At 49.5% G+C, this 20,000-nt stretch overlaps 6 protein-coding genes across 6 annotated transcripts; 4 read left to right on the top strand and 2 right to left on the bottom strand.

Annotated features, from left to right (window-relative positions):
- Nucleotides 1–1,344: 1,344 nt before the first annotated feature.
- Nucleotides 1,345–2,930, top strand: FTJAE_11267 (uncharacterized protein; the record flags this gene model as incomplete). The annotated part of the gene is made up of 2 exons (XM_037344192.1): nt 1,345–1,937; nt 1,988–2,930. The coding sequence occupies 2 exons, from the start codon at nt 1,345–1,347 to the stop codon at nt 2,928–2,930; spliced, it is 1,536 nt and encodes a 511-aa protein (XP_037201699.1).
- Nucleotides 2,931–3,172: 242 nt separating this feature from the next.
- FTJAE_11266 (uncharacterized protein) lies at nt 3,173–4,324 on the bottom strand (the record flags this gene model as incomplete). Its single annotated transcript, XM_037344191.1, has 1 exon — nt 3,173–4,324. The coding sequence occupies one exon, from the start codon at nt 4,322–4,324 to the stop codon at nt 3,173–3,175; it is 1,152 nt and encodes a 383-aa protein (XP_037201698.1).
- A 60-nt stretch (nt 4,325–4,384) lies between these two features.
- FTJAE_11265 (stress activated MAP kinase interacting) lies at nt 4,385–7,288 on the top strand (the record flags this gene model as incomplete). Its single annotated transcript, XM_037344190.1, has 3 exons — nt 4,385–4,462; nt 4,770–7,124; nt 7,181–7,288. 3 exons carry the CDS (start codon nt 4,385–4,387, stop codon nt 7,286–7,288), a joined length of 2,541 nt encoding a protein of 846 aa, XP_037201697.1.
- Nucleotides 7,289–10,922: 3,634 nt separating this feature from the next.
- On the top strand, nt 10,923–11,568 carry FTJAE_11264 (vegetative incompatibility het-e-1; the record flags this gene model as incomplete). Its single annotated transcript, XM_037344189.1, has 2 exons — nt 10,923–10,973; nt 11,029–11,568. 2 exons carry the CDS (start codon nt 10,923–10,925, stop codon nt 11,566–11,568), a joined length of 591 nt encoding a protein of 196 aa, XP_037201696.1.
- A 1,560-nt stretch (nt 11,569–13,128) lies between these two features.
- Nucleotides 13,129–14,187, bottom strand: FTJAE_11263 (uncharacterized protein; the record flags this gene model as incomplete). The annotated part of the gene is made up of 1 exon (XM_037344188.1): nt 13,129–14,187. The coding sequence occupies one exon, from the start codon at nt 14,185–14,187 to the stop codon at nt 13,129–13,131; it is 1,059 nt and encodes a 352-aa protein (XP_037201695.1).
- A 1,415-nt stretch (nt 14,188–15,602) lies between these two features.
- Nucleotides 15,603–17,139, top strand: FTJAE_11262 (zinc transporter ZIP9; the record flags this gene model as incomplete). Its single annotated transcript, XM_037344187.1, has 4 exons — nt 15,603–15,635; nt 15,691–15,707; nt 15,777–16,904; nt 16,953–17,139. The coding sequence occupies 4 exons, from the start codon at nt 15,603–15,605 to the stop codon at nt 17,137–17,139; spliced, it is 1,365 nt and encodes a 454-aa protein (XP_037201694.1).
- Nucleotides 17,140–20,000: the final 2,861 nt, after the last annotated feature.

Here is a 20,000-nt window from a genome sequence, read left to right as displayed (position 1 = left end):
AGCGAGATGGTTTGTTTTGTTTTAGTTTGGTTCGGTTTGATTCACGATAACTTGGAACATATTGTTCACACATGTGCTCTTTGCTCATATCGGGCTACTACATTCACTGAAGGATGTCAAGGATCGAGTGTTGGTATCTACCAAGCTATCGAGATATTTTGACCCGGGAAACGGGAACTGTTGGTTCGGGGTCATACCCCGACTGCCGAGATCAGGAGCAGCGATCTGGTGTCGAGGTTATTGTAGAGAGGAAACGCAGGAACAGAACGTGGGAGTGGTGTTGATGGACAAGGATAAGAGACTGTTTTTAGAACAAGCAAGAATATGTAGATACGTGGGTGGGTACGGATACAGTATAGTCACCTAGATTATGGAGATCTGACCGTTGACGGTTGAGCTTGTCAGTAGAAACATGATCAATATTAAACTATTATACGTACAAGTGACAGTTATTAGTCTATCCCCTGCTCGATCAAAACCTGCGAGTTCATCGTCACACTCACATTCACATGCATGAATGCATGCATACAGCCACTCACATGCCTTGCCAGGCCGCAACGACCTTCTAAATTAAGTATAAGGCTAGATCTGGCCAATCACAGTCGCTTCTGTCAACCCCGCCAGCAGCTCAAAATAGTAGCCGAGCTGCCACTAATGCACGTTAGCCGCCGAGATCGCTTGAACTAAACCACATTGGCCACTCACAGCGGGGCTGCATCTTGATGTAAACCACCAAAGGTATCCTCTCCGTAAATCACCGCTTATTTGCTGATCAACTGCGAGTGATTGATGCTGCAATTCCCCCTTTTCCCCAATTCACGACAACAGAGCCTTACTCATCTTGGCACGCCTCCGTTTCAAGTTCCCCCCATGTCCACCCACATTCACCGAGGTTATCAGGCGGGCCACTCAGTGGGAGGCCACCAGGGGGAGGGGAAAAGTAGCTGGATGGTGAAACATAAACAAGCTGCCTTTCGTTCTTTTTTTAGATAGAGCATGTCCGGGGAAGAATAAGCTCGGACGCGGTCATCTCTTTTAATACTCGTTTCGTCCACTTGTTTCTCTCTGCTCTTGAAACTTTTCTGACGCAGGATCACGACGACGACGGGTTCACAATACCCATCATCAAGTTTGAGAGGATATCACAGCTGCTGTGCGGCTTTTTGCTCGGTTCGGTCACCTTGTTATATCTTCCTTCTTATCTCTCTTCTCTTCTTTTCGTTTCTCTCTTCTCAGTGTACCTCGTCGCCTGTTGGGTTTCCTCGTTCTTTGCCAGATCAGTTCAGTTCAGGCCAGGCAGGTCAAGTCGTCCTCTTTACTGAAGCACGACCTCACAACTTCAAAATGTCGCTCAAGGATAGGATCTCGTCACCCCTCGAGGCTGGTACCTCAATCCTCGATGCTCATCACCTGCCTCCTCATCTGGCACCGGCTCTCGAGCATGTATCTTCGCGTCTGGCCCGCAAGTCGCAGCATATCACGCTTGTTGTAGCCCGTCGGGATTATCAACTCCCTTCTGTTGTGCCCCCCAAGGGTCTGCTGACTCCGACGACTCCTTCACCACTGTCTCCTGGTCTTCGCTTGAACCTCTCTCAAGGTCCTGTCTCCAGGCTCAAATCGCTGGTGAGGACTGGTTCTTCAACATCCCTGAGGTCGATGAATTCTCCACGGAGTGCTTTGTCTTCACCCGGTCAGGTCCCCCCGCTCGAAGCCTCCAGCCCTCGGTTCAGATGGCCTCTTTCACCATCCACGCCAATGTCTCCTCCTCCCATGACACCTTGTACCGCATCATCGACCACCACCGATACCATGAGCTCAATGATGAGCGCTTCGTCAGGCTTCGGTATGCGACTTATCCACACCAATGAGCTCCACCCTAGGTCCGAAAAGATCCTCAATTCAATTCTGAGCAAGACGGAGAAGAAGTTCGCGATAGGGTAAGAGTCCTCGGCTCGGTTCTCCATAGAACATAACTAACTCGCCAAAGCACTGAGTGGCTATCACCTGCTGTGAGAGCTTCCTCTTGCGGGCTCACCAACCAGCTCATCCATAGCTCCATCATCCAGAACGAAGTCCTTTTCTGCTCCGAAGGCCTCACAGTTCTATCACTCGATAGATTGTACAGTCTCAAGAGTGCCTTGTCCAGCTATTCCAAAACGAAATCCCACCTCCGTCTCGAAGACGCCGTTGACGAACTCCGACGTATCATCCTGGCTACCAATGGTGCAAAGGTTTCGAAAACCGCCATCCTCCGATCGTATGACTGGCTGAGTGTGTCTAATTGGGCACTTGTGGACCTTGATCGTATGTATAGGCGGGCATATGGAGGGCCAGAGCAGTATGGTGGTATCTCGGGTCTTACTAGCTTTGCGGAGCCAGCCATAAAACCTATCAGCGACTCGCAAGAGAGATACAAGGAAGAAGAGGCTGAGGAGGCCACGGTAGGCCTGGCTGTCTCCAAAGGAAAGACGCCCTCGCCCAAGCCTCTGCTCAAACTCCAGACAAATTTCACTCCGGGGCCCATTCTGAAACCGAAGCCCAAGAAGATTCAAGTCCCAGCTCCAGTTTCGGTTCCAGCCCAAGCTCAGGCTCAGGCTCAAGCTCAAGCGCAAGCACCAACCCAGACCGAAGTAGAAGAGGAGGAAGACGGCGACCGCACGGCACGACCGACAGATCAAATGTATTTCACAATGCAACAATGGGAGCCACCTTCAACGATAGACCAAATCTTAACCGCTGGTCCCATCAATCGAAGCGCTTTCAGTCCCCTCACGCCAACAACGATCATGAGTCCAGCATCACCAAGATTTGGACCGTTAACGCCCCATGACTATGACGATATTTCGCCCACAACGCGAGGAGAATGGGGCTTCATGATGGCAGACAATGCCTTCCAGAGTGGTCGCAAGGCCGGAGTTGAGATCTTTTGATATTGTAGGCTTATTGGTTCTGATTTGTTCTTTATTTTTTCGGTTGCATGGCGAGCGTTTTGGCTTCAAAGACACCCCTTTTGTTCGATTGCGCGTATGCTTTGTTATTAGCTGGCATATTAGACCTCAGCACTATAGAGGATGGCGTATGTTTGTGGAGTAAATATGCTGGACGAAAATGGGGGGCGATAGAGAGTACCATTCTTGAATATATTGAACGAATATGGGTATCATTGTCATCACTACCATCCGTACTTGCTCCCTGCCTCCTTTCGGTTATTCTTCCCCTTGGCAAAACTATCCTCAAGAGCTTCACGCTGGCTCTGTGCATTCTGTACCAACTGGCGCAAGCTGTGCTTTCCACCTCCTTGGATCGCGCGCACAGGGTTGTGACTCTGTTCCTCTCCTGCGGCCCGAATCTCTTCGTTGTGTCTGTATTCCTTATCCATGTTGAAATTGATAACTTTCTTGGCTGCTTGGTTGCCCATGCCATTGCGGCCAAAGAGTTCTCTTCGTTGAGCGGCAGTAAGGTTTAGGTCCTCGACTACTGTATCAAGGGACTCAGAGCCTGGTAGCGTTGTTGCAGATGGACCTGCTTGCGCATGGCTGGCATAGTCGCCATATGCGCCTTCGTCATAGGCCAATGAGCTTTCTGCTGTCGCAAACATTGGTTCGTAAGTCCCTGAGGAACTCTTTTCTGCAGGTTCCGAAGGCTCTTCTGTGTGCAAAGAGAACAGCGACACCTTCTTGCGAACGGCTGGCGTGGCCTCTGGTGTTGCCTCAACCGGTTTCAACGGAGCCTGTTCATCTGTGGGAGCCGGCGCTGGTTTTGCCAGCCCTGAGTTCAGTTTCTTCTTCTTCTGGGGGTTCCTTGCCACAGACAGAGGCTTGAACATCAATGGTTTGCCCACCAACTTGACCTCGTCTGCTGGTTTTTGTCCTTCAGGTATATGTGGTTGCGCGGCAGTCTTCGGTGTCGGTAGGCTCATGCCGTCTGCATTGTCACCTGAATTGTTCAGATCGCCTCCTGCTTCTCTACTGAATCCTGGAGCTGCGCTAGTCTTGAACTGAAAGCTTGGTCTCGTTGTCGAACTGCTCGACGCCACTGGCTTGGGCTTGTTCGCGTTCTTGGGTGCTGGTAGAAACGAGTTGAAGCCGGAGAACCTACCGCCACCGGCAGTCTTGGTCCGTTTTTCTGGAGGTTCTTCGGCTTTCGGTTTATCGTTGGCGAGCTGAGGGAGGCTGACAACGATTTTGCCAGGGTTGGATCTATCGACAACCTTTTGGAAAGGCTTTTTGGAAGACGCAGATGATTTGGGGACTGATTTGACAGGAGCTTGAACTTCGGCTTCGGAGCCTGAGCCCTCCGAGTCGGAATAGTCGACAAGGCCCATGGCGGTCGATTATTCAATTAGTTAGTTGGTGTGATAGTGAAAGTACGAAAGAATCGCGACATGAAGTTGAAAGGTTCCACTTCTAGCATGAAATGCAGCCACATCTTGACGAGGCTGTGCTCCACACTCAAGGGTAAGGTGAGTTCAGATAAGGTGTCAGGGTGTCTAGGTACCTGTAGGTGCTCCCTAAACTACCCCACTGTTCAACTCGTGCTCTAGCAGTTACAGCGATGATACAGTCCCTGCTTTAGCTTCTCGATATCCTGACAACTCACAACTCACGGTTCGGGGCAGTGTTAAACATGTTGAAGCAGTTTCTCGGCTCTCAGGAATCTCTTGACTTCACAGGGTGAAGCGATCACGTATAATTAGTCGCGACTATGTCCGTCATACAACTTGAAGAGTGCGATCATGTCTTCGGTAATGGCTTTACACAGATTCACAGGCTGACGTCCCGTCCAGACTCGTCTCCTACCAGCTTCGCACAAGCTACCTTGATGAGATCGCAGACGGTGTTGGAGAGCGACTCCTAAACGTCAACGATGGCTTCATAAACTCGGCTCCCTTTAAAGCCGCTGGCTGGCGGCCGAATTCGTCCCACCACAAGCGGACGCATTCACCTCCGATTCCTACTGCGATTGCCTCCGAGTACTTCCAAGCACCAAAACAGGCTGGCCTCACACTCGAAGATGGGGAAGAAGATGGCGGTATGCTCACTGCGGGCGGTTCGGATACTATGGGCCCAGGAATGGCTACCAGACGGCGCAGGCGTCGCGAGCAGATGGAGGAAGAGGACAGTAGTGACTTGAGCGACGAGAGCGACGACGACACGGACCAGCGGGCTGCGCAACAGATCAAGTTTGCAAAAATGCCGGTCAGACACAGGGCGGGCTCATCACCACTACAGAACACCAACTTGAGGCAAGTCGGGGCTGTCTCACCAAGGGCGCCTCGTCGAGGCTCACAGTCTGCTTTGATAACAGTGCAGGAGAGGCCCCGGAGAGACACAGTCACCAGCAGCGAGATATCATCCGAAAACGAGACCGATATCCCGACAGTCCAGAGGCATCGAGAAGCTGCTCGCGCTGCAGCAAGGGCTGCGAAGCTGCAGGCTAGAATTCTAGAGGAACCCTCGCCCGGTATTCAACGAGCGGACACATCTCTCTTGCCAGAGGAAGAGGAAGATTCCGATGAGGCTTCCGACTTATCTGATAACTACGCCGAGAGTATAGACTCGGCATCGATTCTTGATGGCGTCGAAAACGCCATCAATGCTTCTCCCACCCGCCAGGTTGTTGGAACACCCCCCAAGAACTTTGTACGCCAGTCTACTATTCGCAAATCCAAACCGCCGGCGCACCCCATTGTCCTCGGAGCATTACCACCTCCTAGGCCGATGAGCATGATCAGACCTTTGAGCGTCGCCCAGCCCAAGAGTCTGCTGTCAGCCGCCCTAAAAGCCAAGGACAAGAAATCGTCTATTCCCTTCCAGAAGTTCGCCCATTTCAGCGGGCAGGGAACGCAAGGTTCTATTGCTGTGCGTATATATGCACCTTTCTCAAAAACACCCAGCAAGCCATTCCAGGTGCTTATCCGCCCACGTGTTCACGACGGACAAGGTGCCGAGCGGGTGGTGACGGTTGCAGACCTCATCGGCTTGAGTTTATACCGATACAATGAGGAGAAACTCGAACCTCCGTTGCCCAAGGGCAAGCTCAATATTAACTGGTGGACTCTACGTATGGTGGAAGAAGGTGGTGAAGTTGACGACGATTTCCCCCCCTTTGAAAGAACGAAGCCGTTGACATCTTTTACTACGGTTAACAATGCTGCTGCGCGCGGTGGAGGCCGCATGCGATCCAATTCAACTGCTTATGACGACTTTGCGTTGGCAGAAGCTTCAGAGGAGGAGTACCTTGAGAATAAGTCACTCACCCCACAAGAAGACGAAGAAGAAGAGCCAGCAACTTCGCAGGATAGCGGCGGCGGGGTTCCTCTCACTCCTACGGAGCCAGACGCGGACGCAACTCCCCGAGGCACTCCAGGGACGGCTATTAACCCGTTCCTTTCGGAACGTCCGCGACAAAATCCTATCGTCACAACGACATATCGGTCGAACGCTCCCCCAGCAGACATACCTCAGGCACCTGCTGCAGCTCCCAATACGTCCCGCGGGCAGCAAAAGCTGCTTCGGATTCATATCATGTCATCAGATGTCGCACCGGGTCAAATGGTGACACTAGATGTGATGACTGATACTTACTTGGCTGAGGTGCTGGACATGGTATGCCGAAAGAGACAGTTAGATAAGGCCAACCATGTTCTTAAGCTTCCTGGATCAGGAGCGGTAGTCATGCTAGACCGGCCAGTTTCGTCCATTGGGAATGTCTCAGACTTGGAATTGTACAGGCGACGATTTGCAACAGATGGTCCGTTGACGATCACCGGCTCGCCGGGCAGTTCGTCCCCGAAGATGCTGCCTTTGGCCGAACAGGCCATGCAGAAACGCAGCAAGAAGTCACAAACGCCAATGGTCGGAAGCCATCCATTGGCGCGAGAATCGCTGAAGCAAGATGAGCTCAGCAACGCCAGCTACAAAAAGTACACTGTCTGGCGCAAACAGCCCATGCGCATCGTTGGCATGAGCGAACGCATTCTCGTGATCGACGGCGAGTACATTCATATCATGCCAGCGTCTGGCGGTAAGGCATTGCATGACGGGTCAGGCAAGACAACAACGGTGCACTTTAGTAACGTGGTTGGGTGCAAAGTCCTCCGGAAACATCCTACGAATGTCAAGGTGAGAGTTTACTGTTCTTTGGGCTTTGGGAACCATTCTAACAATGCCGCGCACAGCTTGTTGTGTATAAAGCAACTGAGAGTAAACGATATGACTTTGAGGCCCGTAGTGCATTGGAAGCGGCTGAGATAGTGGAAGAGCTAAAGAAGGGCATGCCTAAATGAGAGGGATCGCAGATCCGAATGCCCTTGGGTGTTAGCAAGCCGTTGACACACTCGCCAGATTCCAGACTGCATAAGCACTGAAGACACGAAGGCGATGGTGCAGGCAATCCACCGGAATTCCTCGTTGTTTCCACACCACTTGTACGTATATGTCACTTTGAATACATAGAAGCAAATGGACTTGGGCTTGCCTCTTTCGCTTGTGGGCAGAACCTCAATCCCAATGGCGATCGAAACGACATATTTCGTTTAAACCATGCCATACTTGAACGGACATTGAGCCATACTTTGATCAGTCCACAAATATTTTTATTGCATTGAATCTCAATGAGAAGCGGTGTCGGCTACAGCGTGAGAAGCGAGGCTGAAAAAGCTGCTTGAGTTATTGGCAGACCATGCTCGGTATAGTCTTGGCTAGCATTGGCCAAGACTGTCGAGCAAGGCAGTAGAATGTCGAAATGTCGATCCAAGGTGCCAAGCCGGGGTTATGGCAACAGGATACATATCATGGAGCACTGAAGATGAGGAGAGATGGAGTTGATGTGGAGACTTGGAGGGGGCGTGTGTGGCGTTGAGCCAAGCCGGCCACGACAGGGGAAGCTCTCAGATTGGATCAGGCCAGTAGAGAAGAGTCAAGAAGTGTTGGAGGTTCGTCCAGCGCTGTATCCGTACAGAGCTGGAGAGTTAAGATATGTGCAGACTCCGTCCATGTTGCGTGTACCCAGTCTCCGACTGTGCATGATGTTGCTTGAACCAGAACCGATGCTGTCCAAATCGGCAAGCAAAACAGATCAATTCTGCAGTGATACACCAAACCCTTGCATCAATCGCTGATTGCTTGGTCTTTGTGTGATGTGACACCAAAATCAGGCGCTGTAGGCTAAAAAACTGATGGCTCTTCTGGCTAGGTGTCTCGTGCCGCGCGTTCAGGTACCTGACTACCTGAGACAAAAGAGCAAAGGCCCCAAGCAAAGAGTGGTACTTGTAGGTTTCCCATCTATATACTACTTTGGTCGGTTTGGATGCGGATAGGGAATCAGGATCGTCGGGCTAATCCTCAGTCGACATGTTATGCCTGATCGAGTGTATACATGTTATGAGCCTTAAGTTAAGGTAGCTATTGCTGTGATATTGTCAGCAACTAAAAAAAGAGATCAAGACAACCAAGGGCTCCCTTGTCTGATTCTCCCCAGATCGGGTGTTTCCACTGTCGTACCAGTATTGTTGGGGGATTGACAGTCAGTCGATCCTCTACACTCCTTCAGGCCTCGTTTGGGCTTCTCGAACAAACATCAATGACTAGCGGACTTCTTAATAAAGTCTCACTCCAAGTCCTCCTGGTTTCCGCGGTTCAGCTGGATACCTTAGGTACTGAAGAAGAAAGAGGCTGGGGCAACCAACTCCTGAAGTGAAGGCAAAGAAACCAGGAACGCAAGGTTTCTCTCCAGGAAATAGTTCGAGGTTTGATTGGATGTCTTGAACATTGTTTCAGAGAAGTAAGCTTCCTTTTAACGCCATGCAGAGTTGGAGGGTGGCGTGTTGCATATACCAGTACGTACTGTACTGTACTATACTCCGTGGAACAGGATGCATTCGTATACAGAGCAGTCTTTTAGGTAATTCCATCCATAATTTCGATCATGTTCGAACCCAATGTCTGTCTACAGGGTCACAGTTCTTCTGATGAAGGATCAATATCACGGGAACAGATACTGTATGAGGTCCTGGCTTACCAATGAAAAGACCTTGTTAGTGGCCCATGCAGACTGCCGTACATATAGGGCTCGTGTTGGACCTGGTTCAACCGTAACAAGAAGAGAAGCCAGCAAACAAAGTGTGGAGCTTCCATGATTCCATCCCAAAAGGCCCACCGTGACGCAAATAACCACCTAAAATTACGCGATAGAGGTCCATTAGCATCCATTAGCATCAGCATTGGCATTGGCAGTGGGCAAGGCGAAGAACAGCGGCAGGATTGACTGCAGGATCCTGAGAAAAGGGGACAAGGCGATGCCGGCGCTTTCATCTTTTTAGACAGTGGAGGACACCAAACTAACACTCTCTGAAAGAATACTTGTAGTTGAGACTGTAGTTACCTTGTGCTAAAATAGTAGGTACCTTAGGTAGTCTTACGTGGGCGTGGCTGTGGTAGAGCCGATGCTGTGGCGACCGTGGCTGACGTATCCGCAACTCAATTCAGTCAGTACCCACTTCTGTTTTTCGTCTATAACGTCAGAACAAGTCGGCTTCGTCAAATGGAGCTGGCTCTAACAATTTTCTTGCTTTCGACCAAGGCAACCCAAGTTTGTTAACCCCAATCGCAAATCTTGGCTCCGTCTCGTCTTGGCGTCCCCCCCGGATGCATATTTGAAGCGTGCAGTCTGTACAGTAGCTAGCTGCACTAGCCAGGACCTCTAACGCTATGAACACGCCTGTTACAGCACATGCGCGAGATCGTGATGAATGATGATGGAGGATTTGCAGTCGGTCACTGGGTATGTACTTGCAGTACAGGGTGCAGTACAGGGTGCAGTACACCTGGTAGCCAAGAAATACCCGTCCGAGGCAGCTGTTGCCTCCCATTTCTTGGTTCCAGGTTTTTCATTTCGATATCCATCGCTGCTCATTTTCCTGTTTTTCTGTTACAACTCGGAGAACGGCACTGAAACCCTGGTCACGGAATATTATGCAGGTACGGAGTACTCATGAGCTTGAATGTCAAAAGTTGGTCGTTTCGGTAAATCTTTTATGCATTGGCCTCAACATTCGAATGCATCGGGTAACGACCTGTCCAGGCTGCATTCATGACCTCTACCTTGGTATCTACCTACCTAGGTCAGTGTACCTAATACCTGAAACCCCAAGACATGCCGCGTGAGCTTGAGGCTCAGCTCTGCGCAAACGGGGTCGACCTCCGTTTGAGTACATACTTGCTGTACCGTATTATTCCCGGCGGTCTCGTTTAGGGCGAGCTGAGACGTGGGATGCTGTGTTTCCTTCGCCTTGCATAACGTAAGCTAGGGGCCAGCTGAGGCCACTACATACCCATCTGGAAGCTCTGGGTGCCGTATTCAGAAAGCGTCCCAGCGGACGGCTCGGACTGGGCGAGATCTACACTACCTAAGGTGCACAGTGTATGGTACTAGTACAGAGGCAGAGAGGCAGAGAGGCAGCAGTAGCTTGACTGACATCAATCTGAAGCACGATGCACGAATATTTGGGTACATACGGATCCGTTTCTGGTCCCGTTGACTGACTGAGCTGTTGGCTGTATCGATCGATGACCTAACTACGGATAGACGTGCCTCCACCGTTCTCCAAGCATACGAATCGCCAAGGCCCGGAGCTAAGGCGGACAGTCCGGGGAGAAGGGGGTGTGTGAATAGAAGTCATCGTCAAAGGGCCCCAGTGCAATGCAGTCAGCCAAGATGGACGGCATGGTATAGCATGGCATGGTTCGTGTCTAAGTGTCTCAGTCTGTGTCCATAAAACGGTCTTGACTTCCAGACTCTCTATTCTTTCTCTCCTTCCCTCTCATTCATCGCTGCCAACCAATTCAAGATCAGTCCTTCGCATCACCAAAACAACAACAAGCACTTCTCAGTCCAATCTTCTCACCAACAACACCAACATCATGAAGTACTCCGCTGTCACTCTTCTCGCTGCCCTGGCTGCCTACTCTCAGGTATGATACACTGTTCCCCCAAGGTTCGCAGACTCGCCTTGCTAACATGATGCAGGCCCAGTCTATCTCCATCCCTGGCGGTGACGAGGTCTCCTCTATCATTGGCGATGTTTCCTCCCGAATTGGTGATGCCTCCTCTATCATTGAGGATGTCTCTACCCGCGTCGGTGACGAGGTCTCTTCTCGCGTCGGCGATGCCTCTTCTCGCATCAGCACCGCCACCGAGACTGGTGCTTCTACAACCGTGACTGATGCTTCCACCGCCACCGATTCTGCAGAGACCGAGAGCGAGACCGGATCCAACACTGTCGACACCAGTGCCCTCGCCAGCGTGACCAGCGCTCTTGCAAGTGCCTCCAGCGCCATTGACGACCAGATTGCTTCTCTCAGCTCTGATCTCGCCACTGCTACTGGTACTGCCAGCGAGGCTATTGAGTCCAAGATCGCTGCCGCCACCTCTAAGCAGGGTGCTATTGAGAGCAGTGCTGGTGCTGCCGCCAGCAGCGCCACTGGCGACAACGCTGGTGCCATGCCTACTGCTGCCGTCGCTATGGGTGCTCTTATGGGTGGTGCTGCTCTCTTTGCCAACATGTAAAGTGGTCTTTACGGAAGATTGCATTAATAATGAGATAAACGGTCAAATCTTCAGGCGCCATCAGTCTAGCCAACGGAACTCTTGTATACATATATCCAACTCTGGTGAGGCAAGGATATGACAGGGTTCGGGATCTTAATTAACTAGCGTTGCACATCTGCCGTGATGAAAAAGGGAATATGGAACTGAGGGATGCTTATGTATGTCTGGTGCAGCCTCTGTAACGATGACTTTCGTCAATAGCATTACTCACATGAATTGTTCTTGACTTTGAATATCAAAATAAAGATTTTTCGTATCATAAGCTGGCCCAATGACGAATTTCTGTGTTTTATGCTGTTATGTGCTCCCAATTGCGTGAATAATGCAAAGCTACCTACATTTATTGCCTGCTCCATGTGGTATGTTGTAGTCTCAGGTTTTCCTTTAAGCTTAACCAACTCTCATTCAGCCTCTACAAGTGGCGTGAGATGTGTATAACGGTTTTGCCCCAGGATTATCGATTTGTGAGCTGCCGTCGCGGCTAACTTCCACCTATATCATGTAAGATGAAACTGACCATATTGTAACTGATATTAGACCTTTCACTTCAACTTTCAGTCACTCTCACTTGAGGACGTTCTCGAAGTCGATAACTTACAGTGTAGCCATCCACATGAACGGCATAACTACAAACCCAGCTGAAAGCATTTCTAGCAAGCAGACGGTCTTGACGATGTTGATCTTCTGGATACAAATGGCGGGAATAAGGGTGACATCCGCATTCCAGTCATGATAATACAATTATTCCTCATCCCTGGTGGCTGATACGAAGGAAAGTTCGCTCCTTTGTGTTCATCTCAGTATGATTACATGGTCGCCTCCCTAATTCCATCCTCACCTGAGCTACACCGGTTATCAATGTAGTAGCCCAACTCAGTGAATGGTCAGAACATACACCTATAAGACAACAAATAATGTCCCATTTTCGGCAAAATGAAAGTAAAATAAACCCCTATATAGGCGTCTTCATACTTGTTGTGCAGTGTTTGTGAATGACTCTAAGAGCCGAGGAGAGGAATAACATTTCAAGCTTATCTCGGTGTTTTTCATCTCTCATCTTATTCCTATATGAATCTTTGCCAGTGTACAGAGTAGTGGCTTGAACAAGCCTTGAAGATGGTTGTTATGGACACTGGCTGTCTCATAAGGGGGCTTTGAAATACCTCGAGCCTAAGTTACTTCGAGGCGTATGAATGAGCAATCACCCCAGTGCCATGCTAAAAGATGCTTCTGGATACCATCTGTATCTAATGCATCATCTCCTTTAGGACTCCCCTAACTTATCTGTACCAGGTACTTTGTGGAACCAGAAGCTGGCGATCTGTGTTCCAAAGGATGCATGGCTATCCTATCCCCCAACATTAGTAGGTAGCTGAACTCAGCATAATCCGCATTTGATTGTTTATCTCACACAAGCTTGCCAGGTAATGCAACTCTGACCCAGGAGAAGCATCACCATCGAGTCTACTGGCTGTAGCATAACCGTGTATTGTATGCTACCTTATATTATGATTATTGTCATGTTTTAGGCCGACTCTCTGTCCATAGTTTATCGATGATCTGAAAGACAGCCGTCACACCCTTCATGGTCTCTTCATCCACCTGTCCACCCAGCTTTTGCTGGATCTTATCTGGATGCCATCGCACACGCTCATCTCTGAGCTTAGCCACAAAGGACTTTTCTCCTATCTCTTGTGGGTTCAGTCCATTGACCAAGAACTTGCGCACATTTGGCTCATCCACGTCTTCTATACGACCGCCTCCAACCGGCCATGCAATTTCCGTAGGTGTGCCATCCCAGCTTGCCCAAGCTTTCGTGTAGTCTTCCCATCGTTGTTCCCAACGTCGACGTTCTCTGCGCTCCTCTCCACGGCGGATACTATATTCCATGTCCTCTTGGAGTTTCTGTGCGCGACGATCCTCGTTGGCTTTGCGCTTCTTCGCCTCTTCACGGCGAGCACGCTCCTCGAGCAGGCCAGCATTTGTCTTTTCCCACATCTTCTGACGTACATAGGAAGCGTACTCTTCATCTGTCATTTGCTCTAGATGACCTGTAGGCCCTACGCGCTCGTTGGGGTAGACGTGGACGGGTTGGCCATATACACTTTCCCAGTACGCAGCGCCCTCATCGTCGGCCATGGCATCGAATAGGGATTCACGAAATGCTGCGTCGGGATCTAGAGGCTCTGGTTCATGAGGGTTATTTGGTGTGGGAGAGCGATGTCGCCGACGGTGTCGGTGTCGGCGGTGACGGTCAGATGAACGCCCGTGCCTGTCGCCATCATCATCATCAACGCAATCTCGATGCCTATGTCTGTCTCGCGATCTTCTACGAGATCTATGGTGACCCTTCAGCCGGATGCGTGAGCGCCTCGGCGCTGCGGTATCCCCTTCGTCATCTTTATCGTTGCGCTGGGCGTCGGTGTGCTCTGATGGCGCATCGAGTGACGGCTCTCTCTTGACGTCAACTGGTGATCGCGATTCGGGAGATCGACTCCTCCTTCGGCTTTTCGGCTTGTCAGGGTTGATAGAGGAAAGTATATGGCGTCTGCGAGGCGACTGCTCGGGTTCGCCCATCATGTGAGGGCCGTGTAGTTCGAAGGCATTGAGTCAGTGACGCTCTTGGCTTTGCGAGTCTGAGAAATTGTAGTTGTAAGGTTGAGTTTCGATGTGGGGGTTAGTTGTCGCCGGTGCACAGACCTTGCTTTATATTCATATTGGCTTGAATGATGGTCAGATGGTGAACCTAGGTAATATCCATGCCTTAGTAGGTAGGTACTAAGATAGTAGGTTTGTACCGAAAAGCAAGTATAGGCTCTACCAAAGCTCAATGGGTATGAGAGGCCCTTGTACTGAGGGTTATTTTATTGATTGCAGACATGATTATATGTTAGAGTATAATTGTATATAAGCTTTCGTGACTGTCAATGTGAGTTAAATGATCAGAACTCTAAGGCTATCATTCCACTTAAGTAGATGAATTCCTCAAGCAGCACTGTTGGAATACCTAACTGAATCACAGATGTTCAACAATACTTAAAAGGTGCTATGACTTGAGACCTTGCTTGAATACACCCTCGAGTCACGTAGTACAGGGTAAGCAGATCTAGCGCGTTGATTAAGAAATGCTACCCTCCGCAGCCAGTTACTCATTATCACTCAGTATCCGTACTGGGTTTTATTATCTACCTTAGTTTTGGTATGATAAGGTAGAAGGGGGAAAAAAGATAATCACTGAAGGGTACTCCGTACTAACTACTAAGTCTTGGAATTATACCTTGATAGTCCAGCCACTATAGAACATTGGATACCTTAAGGAGGCAACTTGGAGTGAAACATGGCCGCCGACCACGACCGTCTCGTATTCATTCAAGTCGAAAGTTTTACACATCAAGACCCCCCATACTAATTTAGAAGACAGCGTTGCCCTCTGGGGGAAATGATACTGACATCTTATCTCACATCGTCTATCAGTTATAGTTGACGCTATTCCAAAAAGTACCTTATCCCTCCCCCTGAATTCATTGTCTCCACGGGTTGGCCTCTAGGGGATTTTAAGGGTCTAGATGCCCCGCAGCGGCCAATCGACAGCTAGCAAACCGTCGCAGGGCTGCCCGGTATTGATGGGCCCAATCTATCCATTTCAAACAGTGAGCCCAGGTGGGTGTCCAGTGGAGGCTGACTGATGAGCGAGGCCACCTCAGATAAATTTGTTCGACACCCAATACCAGCGCCAACCTCTTTCTTGTCCGCTCCGCCCTTGCGTCTTGTCTTGTCTTGTCTTGTCTTGTCTTGTCTTGTCTTGTCGGTCGTCGATACTGCGCTTCAATCCCTCGATAAGCGCATAATCAGATCGGTACACTTGACGGAAATCAGTCAAGACCGCAACATGCGTGGGTAGTCTTCACACAGGCACCTCTTTTCCTTCTGCCCTGGCATCATTCCTTTGCGCATAACCACCCCAGAGTCAGTCAATTGACATCGCATCAACCATGGGAGGGGTACTATTACTTCTAGGCCTATGCGTAAGTCAACCTCACCCACTCAGCGATAAATCATTGAGACTGACATTTAATCAAGCTAGTCATGGCGTTGGCGTACGTGCGACCGTGATCATAGACTCATGCCATTCTCGTCAATTGCTAACGTACTTACTCACCCAACAGGTCATTCCTTGCCGGAGCGCTGCCCCTTTCAATGTCGCTTTCGCAATCACAACTTCGACTACTCTCGAGCGTCGGTGTTGGAATATTGGTCGGGACCTCACTTATAGTCATTATCCCCGAAGGAATCGAGGCTGCAACTGCGCCTGCGGAGGCTGCTCATATGCATCGAGTTCGAAGCCTGGTGCGCCGAACCCCCTGGAGCCACGCCGTACTTACACGTGGACTCCCCGAGTCAATTGTCACAATAAGCACCGGCTCAATTGAGAAGCGAAACGAAGAGTTGGACACCGAAGCGCTTGTCCGTCGCATTATAAATGCAGCAGCGGGAAATGGCCGAGTCAAGCGCGCAGATATTGAGGCTGCTGTTGAAGCGGCAGGTGAGGATGCTCCAGCCATCCCAGGAGCCGGCGATACCACAAAAGATAGCACTACCGACAACAAGGGATCCGAAAAGGTGGAGAGTGGAAAGGAAGGCCAACAGGGCCATGACGGAGACCACGAAGCGGAACATGATCATGAGCATGAGCATGAACAGGAGCATGAGAAAGAGGAAGACCACGAGCACGAGCACGAACATGCTGTTCCCACATTCGAAATCGGCTTTTCGTTGATTCTGGGGTTTCTGCTAATGTTCCTGATCGATCGACTTCCGCGCCATGCGACAGAGAGTCTTCACTCTACACCTCAGACGCGCCATATCAGCCTCGACAATCTCAATGGCGATTCTGCCTCCGTTGACGAAGAGGCGGATGGATTCCTGGGATCCCTGACACCCACACCGCGACGAGCGCGCAGCCTGGCAACGACCACTGGATTGGTTATCCACGCCGCCGCCGACGGAATTGCAATGGGTGCCTCGTCGACCACTTCAGATATGAAGCTTGGCTTCATTATCTTTGCGGCCATTATGATTCACAAGGCTCCTGCTGCCTTTGGCCTAACTTCACTTCTCCTCAAGCAAGGTCTATCGAAGCGAGCTGCTCGAGGACATCTTATTGTATTCAGCTTGGCCGCACCCTTTGGTGCACTAACGACATGGACATTGATCACTCTGCTGGGCGGTGGTAAGGTTGAGAGTGATCATTGGTGGACCGGCATGCTACTTCTTTTCTCGGGTGGCACGTTTTTGTAAGTCAAGCATGTCTTTCTTGATATTCGTCACTGACATCTCGATAGATATGTTGCTATGCATGCGATGCAAGAGGATACTACACCCCATACTCATGACCACGGTATCAACGGCTATGCGGACAGTAGTACCACAGCACAGCGGAAACCAAAGGGACCGCAGATGCGCGATACACTGGCCACCATGGGTGGTATGCTGGTGCCACTTCTTACACAATTTGGTCACCACCACTAAGTCGCAAGCACTTCATTTTTCTTGTATTCTCCTGCTGCGCAAGTTGAGATGTTGGGACGGTATGTGGTGGAATATAACAGCCATAGACAGAGGATGGGATGACATGGCGCTTTTCAAGATTTCATTCTGTTTCGGGGCCGGCGAGCTCTCTTTCGCTGCGTGGGAAGGGACCAGAATAGACTCCTGAGCGGTTTTCACGGCGACAAAAGTCGGGATGGCGGGAATGAATTTATAGGGATAGCATGGGACATGTACGGTTCCTTGGGTTGCAATAGCCGCACAAATAGTATTCTTGAGATATGTTACGGGCGTTCTTGACTACCTATGGCTGCACAGTATCGCCATCACCTCTCAAGGCCAAATTATTTATACAGGGCTGTATCCTTGTATCACTTAATCACTGCCAGCAACTCTGGATATACAGCCTCAGGGGGCAAGAAAACACCGAACTTTGACATAAGGTGTCAAAATAAACTTAGTAGAAAGTCCCCTAAACTTAGACTAGATTTACCTAAACATTATTATTACTGGTTAAGGTCCCTGAGTTTTCTTTCTTTCCCTAGATCAGATCGCATCTGGTTTCAACGTAATCCAGCCGTAGCCAAAAGGAGATATGCCAATAGTAGGTTTGGTTGTGGATTCATCTGGTTCAACCTAAGTTTCAAAGAGGAGGTCTAAGAGGTCTATAAAACAACTGAGCTCTAGGCAGGGATATAAGTACAAAGCTGCTTCACGCATAGTCACAGAAGCAGCAAAATGGCCTGATGTTTTTGTTTGAATGATACGTAGAGCATTCCAAAGTGAAAATGGACAGGGAATGTTAGTTGCCGTGGAGGGTGGGCTCAATTATTTAATTCTCCGCGTTTGTAGACTGGACGATCTGATAACTTTGATTATTTATTATAACAAACATTGTCTTGGAAGGCGTACGACACGAGAGAATTTACAGGAATTCGAAGAGATTGACGACGGTTTAATTACAATGGACAACTTGACTAACAAGACGTTGAAACAATTTAACAGTGCTTACATACATAGTTTAGGGAAAAGCCAAGATTGGTGTTCGGTCAAGTCCGCTCACACTTTTCTTTACAGCCTCCACGAAAATAGCAAGGGGCTCAGTTCATTCAGCTTCAAAGCCAGGGTGTTGCGGTGCTTGTTAGTCTCGTTACAGCTTTTCCAAGGCATTAGGTATGCGTCGTTAGTGTGGTACTACCAAAAGCTAAATCTTCAGGGCGGATCAAGGAAGAAAAAAGGTTGGTCGTTGACGCCATTGGCGCTTCTGGTGAGTCTTCCGAGGTCTTCTTTTATTCCATGGAGGTATGTGGCTTGCGTTGGGAGTTTGGATGTTGGGGTTTAGTAAACGTCCATCCATGTGATACCTATTTCTTGCCAGTCCCTGCAACAAAACACAGAGCCAAGAGTGTGTTATGTATGATATGTGGTGCAGACAAGATCAAGGTAACATGAACCCTCGTATTGACAATGATCCTCAAACTCCTTGAACGCACCTGATCGTCCAAGAAGCCTTAAAGAGGGGTTCGTCAACACACTCGAGACAGCATCCAATCCCATCTTGTCGAGAGCCGCCTGAAATGTCACATCTTATCACATGGCTATACTCGATGGGGGAAGGGTAGCGATGTCTTGCAGGAGTTTGCAGTGCGGAGTCCCCCATCTTTGCTCCGAAGATATGTACAAGCCATGGGTACATACAGCACCATCACAGCTGATCCTCACATGTCATGGATGAACAAGATTAGCAGATGGGTACAGCTGCAGACAGTCGAGCTTGTGTAAAGATCGACGTAATATCAGAGGCTGAGGGTCGGTGAAGCCGTCACGATCAATGGTGCAAAAAGTCAACAGCCACGAACTGCACCTGAGAATGGCGCACGGCTTCAACCACCTCTACTACCTAGGTACGCAGGAACCAACAAGAGGTAATTGTCCAATCCTCTCGCTGCGTACGGATACAATCTGATCTGGTGAACGGTGGAGATGATCAATTCGATCCAAGGTAGGATTGTATTCATTTATTCAGGGTTGATAGTCAGTGGTAGGTAGACTGGGATCTGTTTCACTGTTTGAAACAGGTGAGGTTTGGCATCTCATGTTTCGAAATTAATTTCGCAATGAATTGAGTTGAACCGTTTGCGGGTTTGAGAACAAGATTAAAGAATGTACTTTGTTAATGAAGCGAGATTTATTCCAATGGCGGGAATGTGATTGGAACGACACGTCCCTGCATTGAATTGAATCAATAGATAACAAACGAGCTGAAGGAAGAAAAAGCAATGAAAAGAGCGGGCTTGCTCAGAGCCTTGAAGTGCGTGCTGGGTTGGTTCCTGCGCTTCTCTTCTTTCCTCCCCTTACCTACCTCTACCTACTACCTAACGTTGGGTATTCCATCCACTTCTAGGCACGGAGTAGGTCTTGGATTTATTTCTTACTTCCGTCTGATATTAGATGGATGCTGCTTGTACTGACTGTAAAACCCCTTCGACGACACCATCAAAAAGGAAACGAAATCTGATAAGGGTTCCGTTTTCGTTCAAAGACTGACTGTCTTGGGCTTCGAAAAACTACTACTTGATCCTATCATTGTCTCTTTCTCTCGTCTCAGTCAATCGCCCCTTATTCAGTCAGCCAACTTTCCCTTCCTTTGTCTCTTGTCTCGCCTCCACTTCTGCATCTGCTGCATCTGGTCATCAGGCTGATTCACTTCCTCGACGCCTCAGAATCGAGTCGGTCATCTCGTCTTGCCTTACAAAGACGGACAAACCCATTATATATATCATCCCGTATCCTCGGTAAGACAATCTCACACTCTCGTTGTGCGCCTTTGAACCTTTTCTCGA

Source organism: Fusarium tjaetaba (assembly GCF_013396195.1).
Source record: "Fusarium tjaetaba strain NRRL 66243 chromosome Unknown NRRL66243_c0000277, whole genome shotgun sequence".
Classification (NCBI taxonomy): Eukaryota; Fungi; Ascomycota; class Sordariomycetes; order Hypocreales; family Nectriaceae; genus Fusarium; species Fusarium tjaetaba.
Note: the sequence above shows the minus strand (reverse complement) of the source record. Positions and strands in the feature narration are given on the sequence as shown.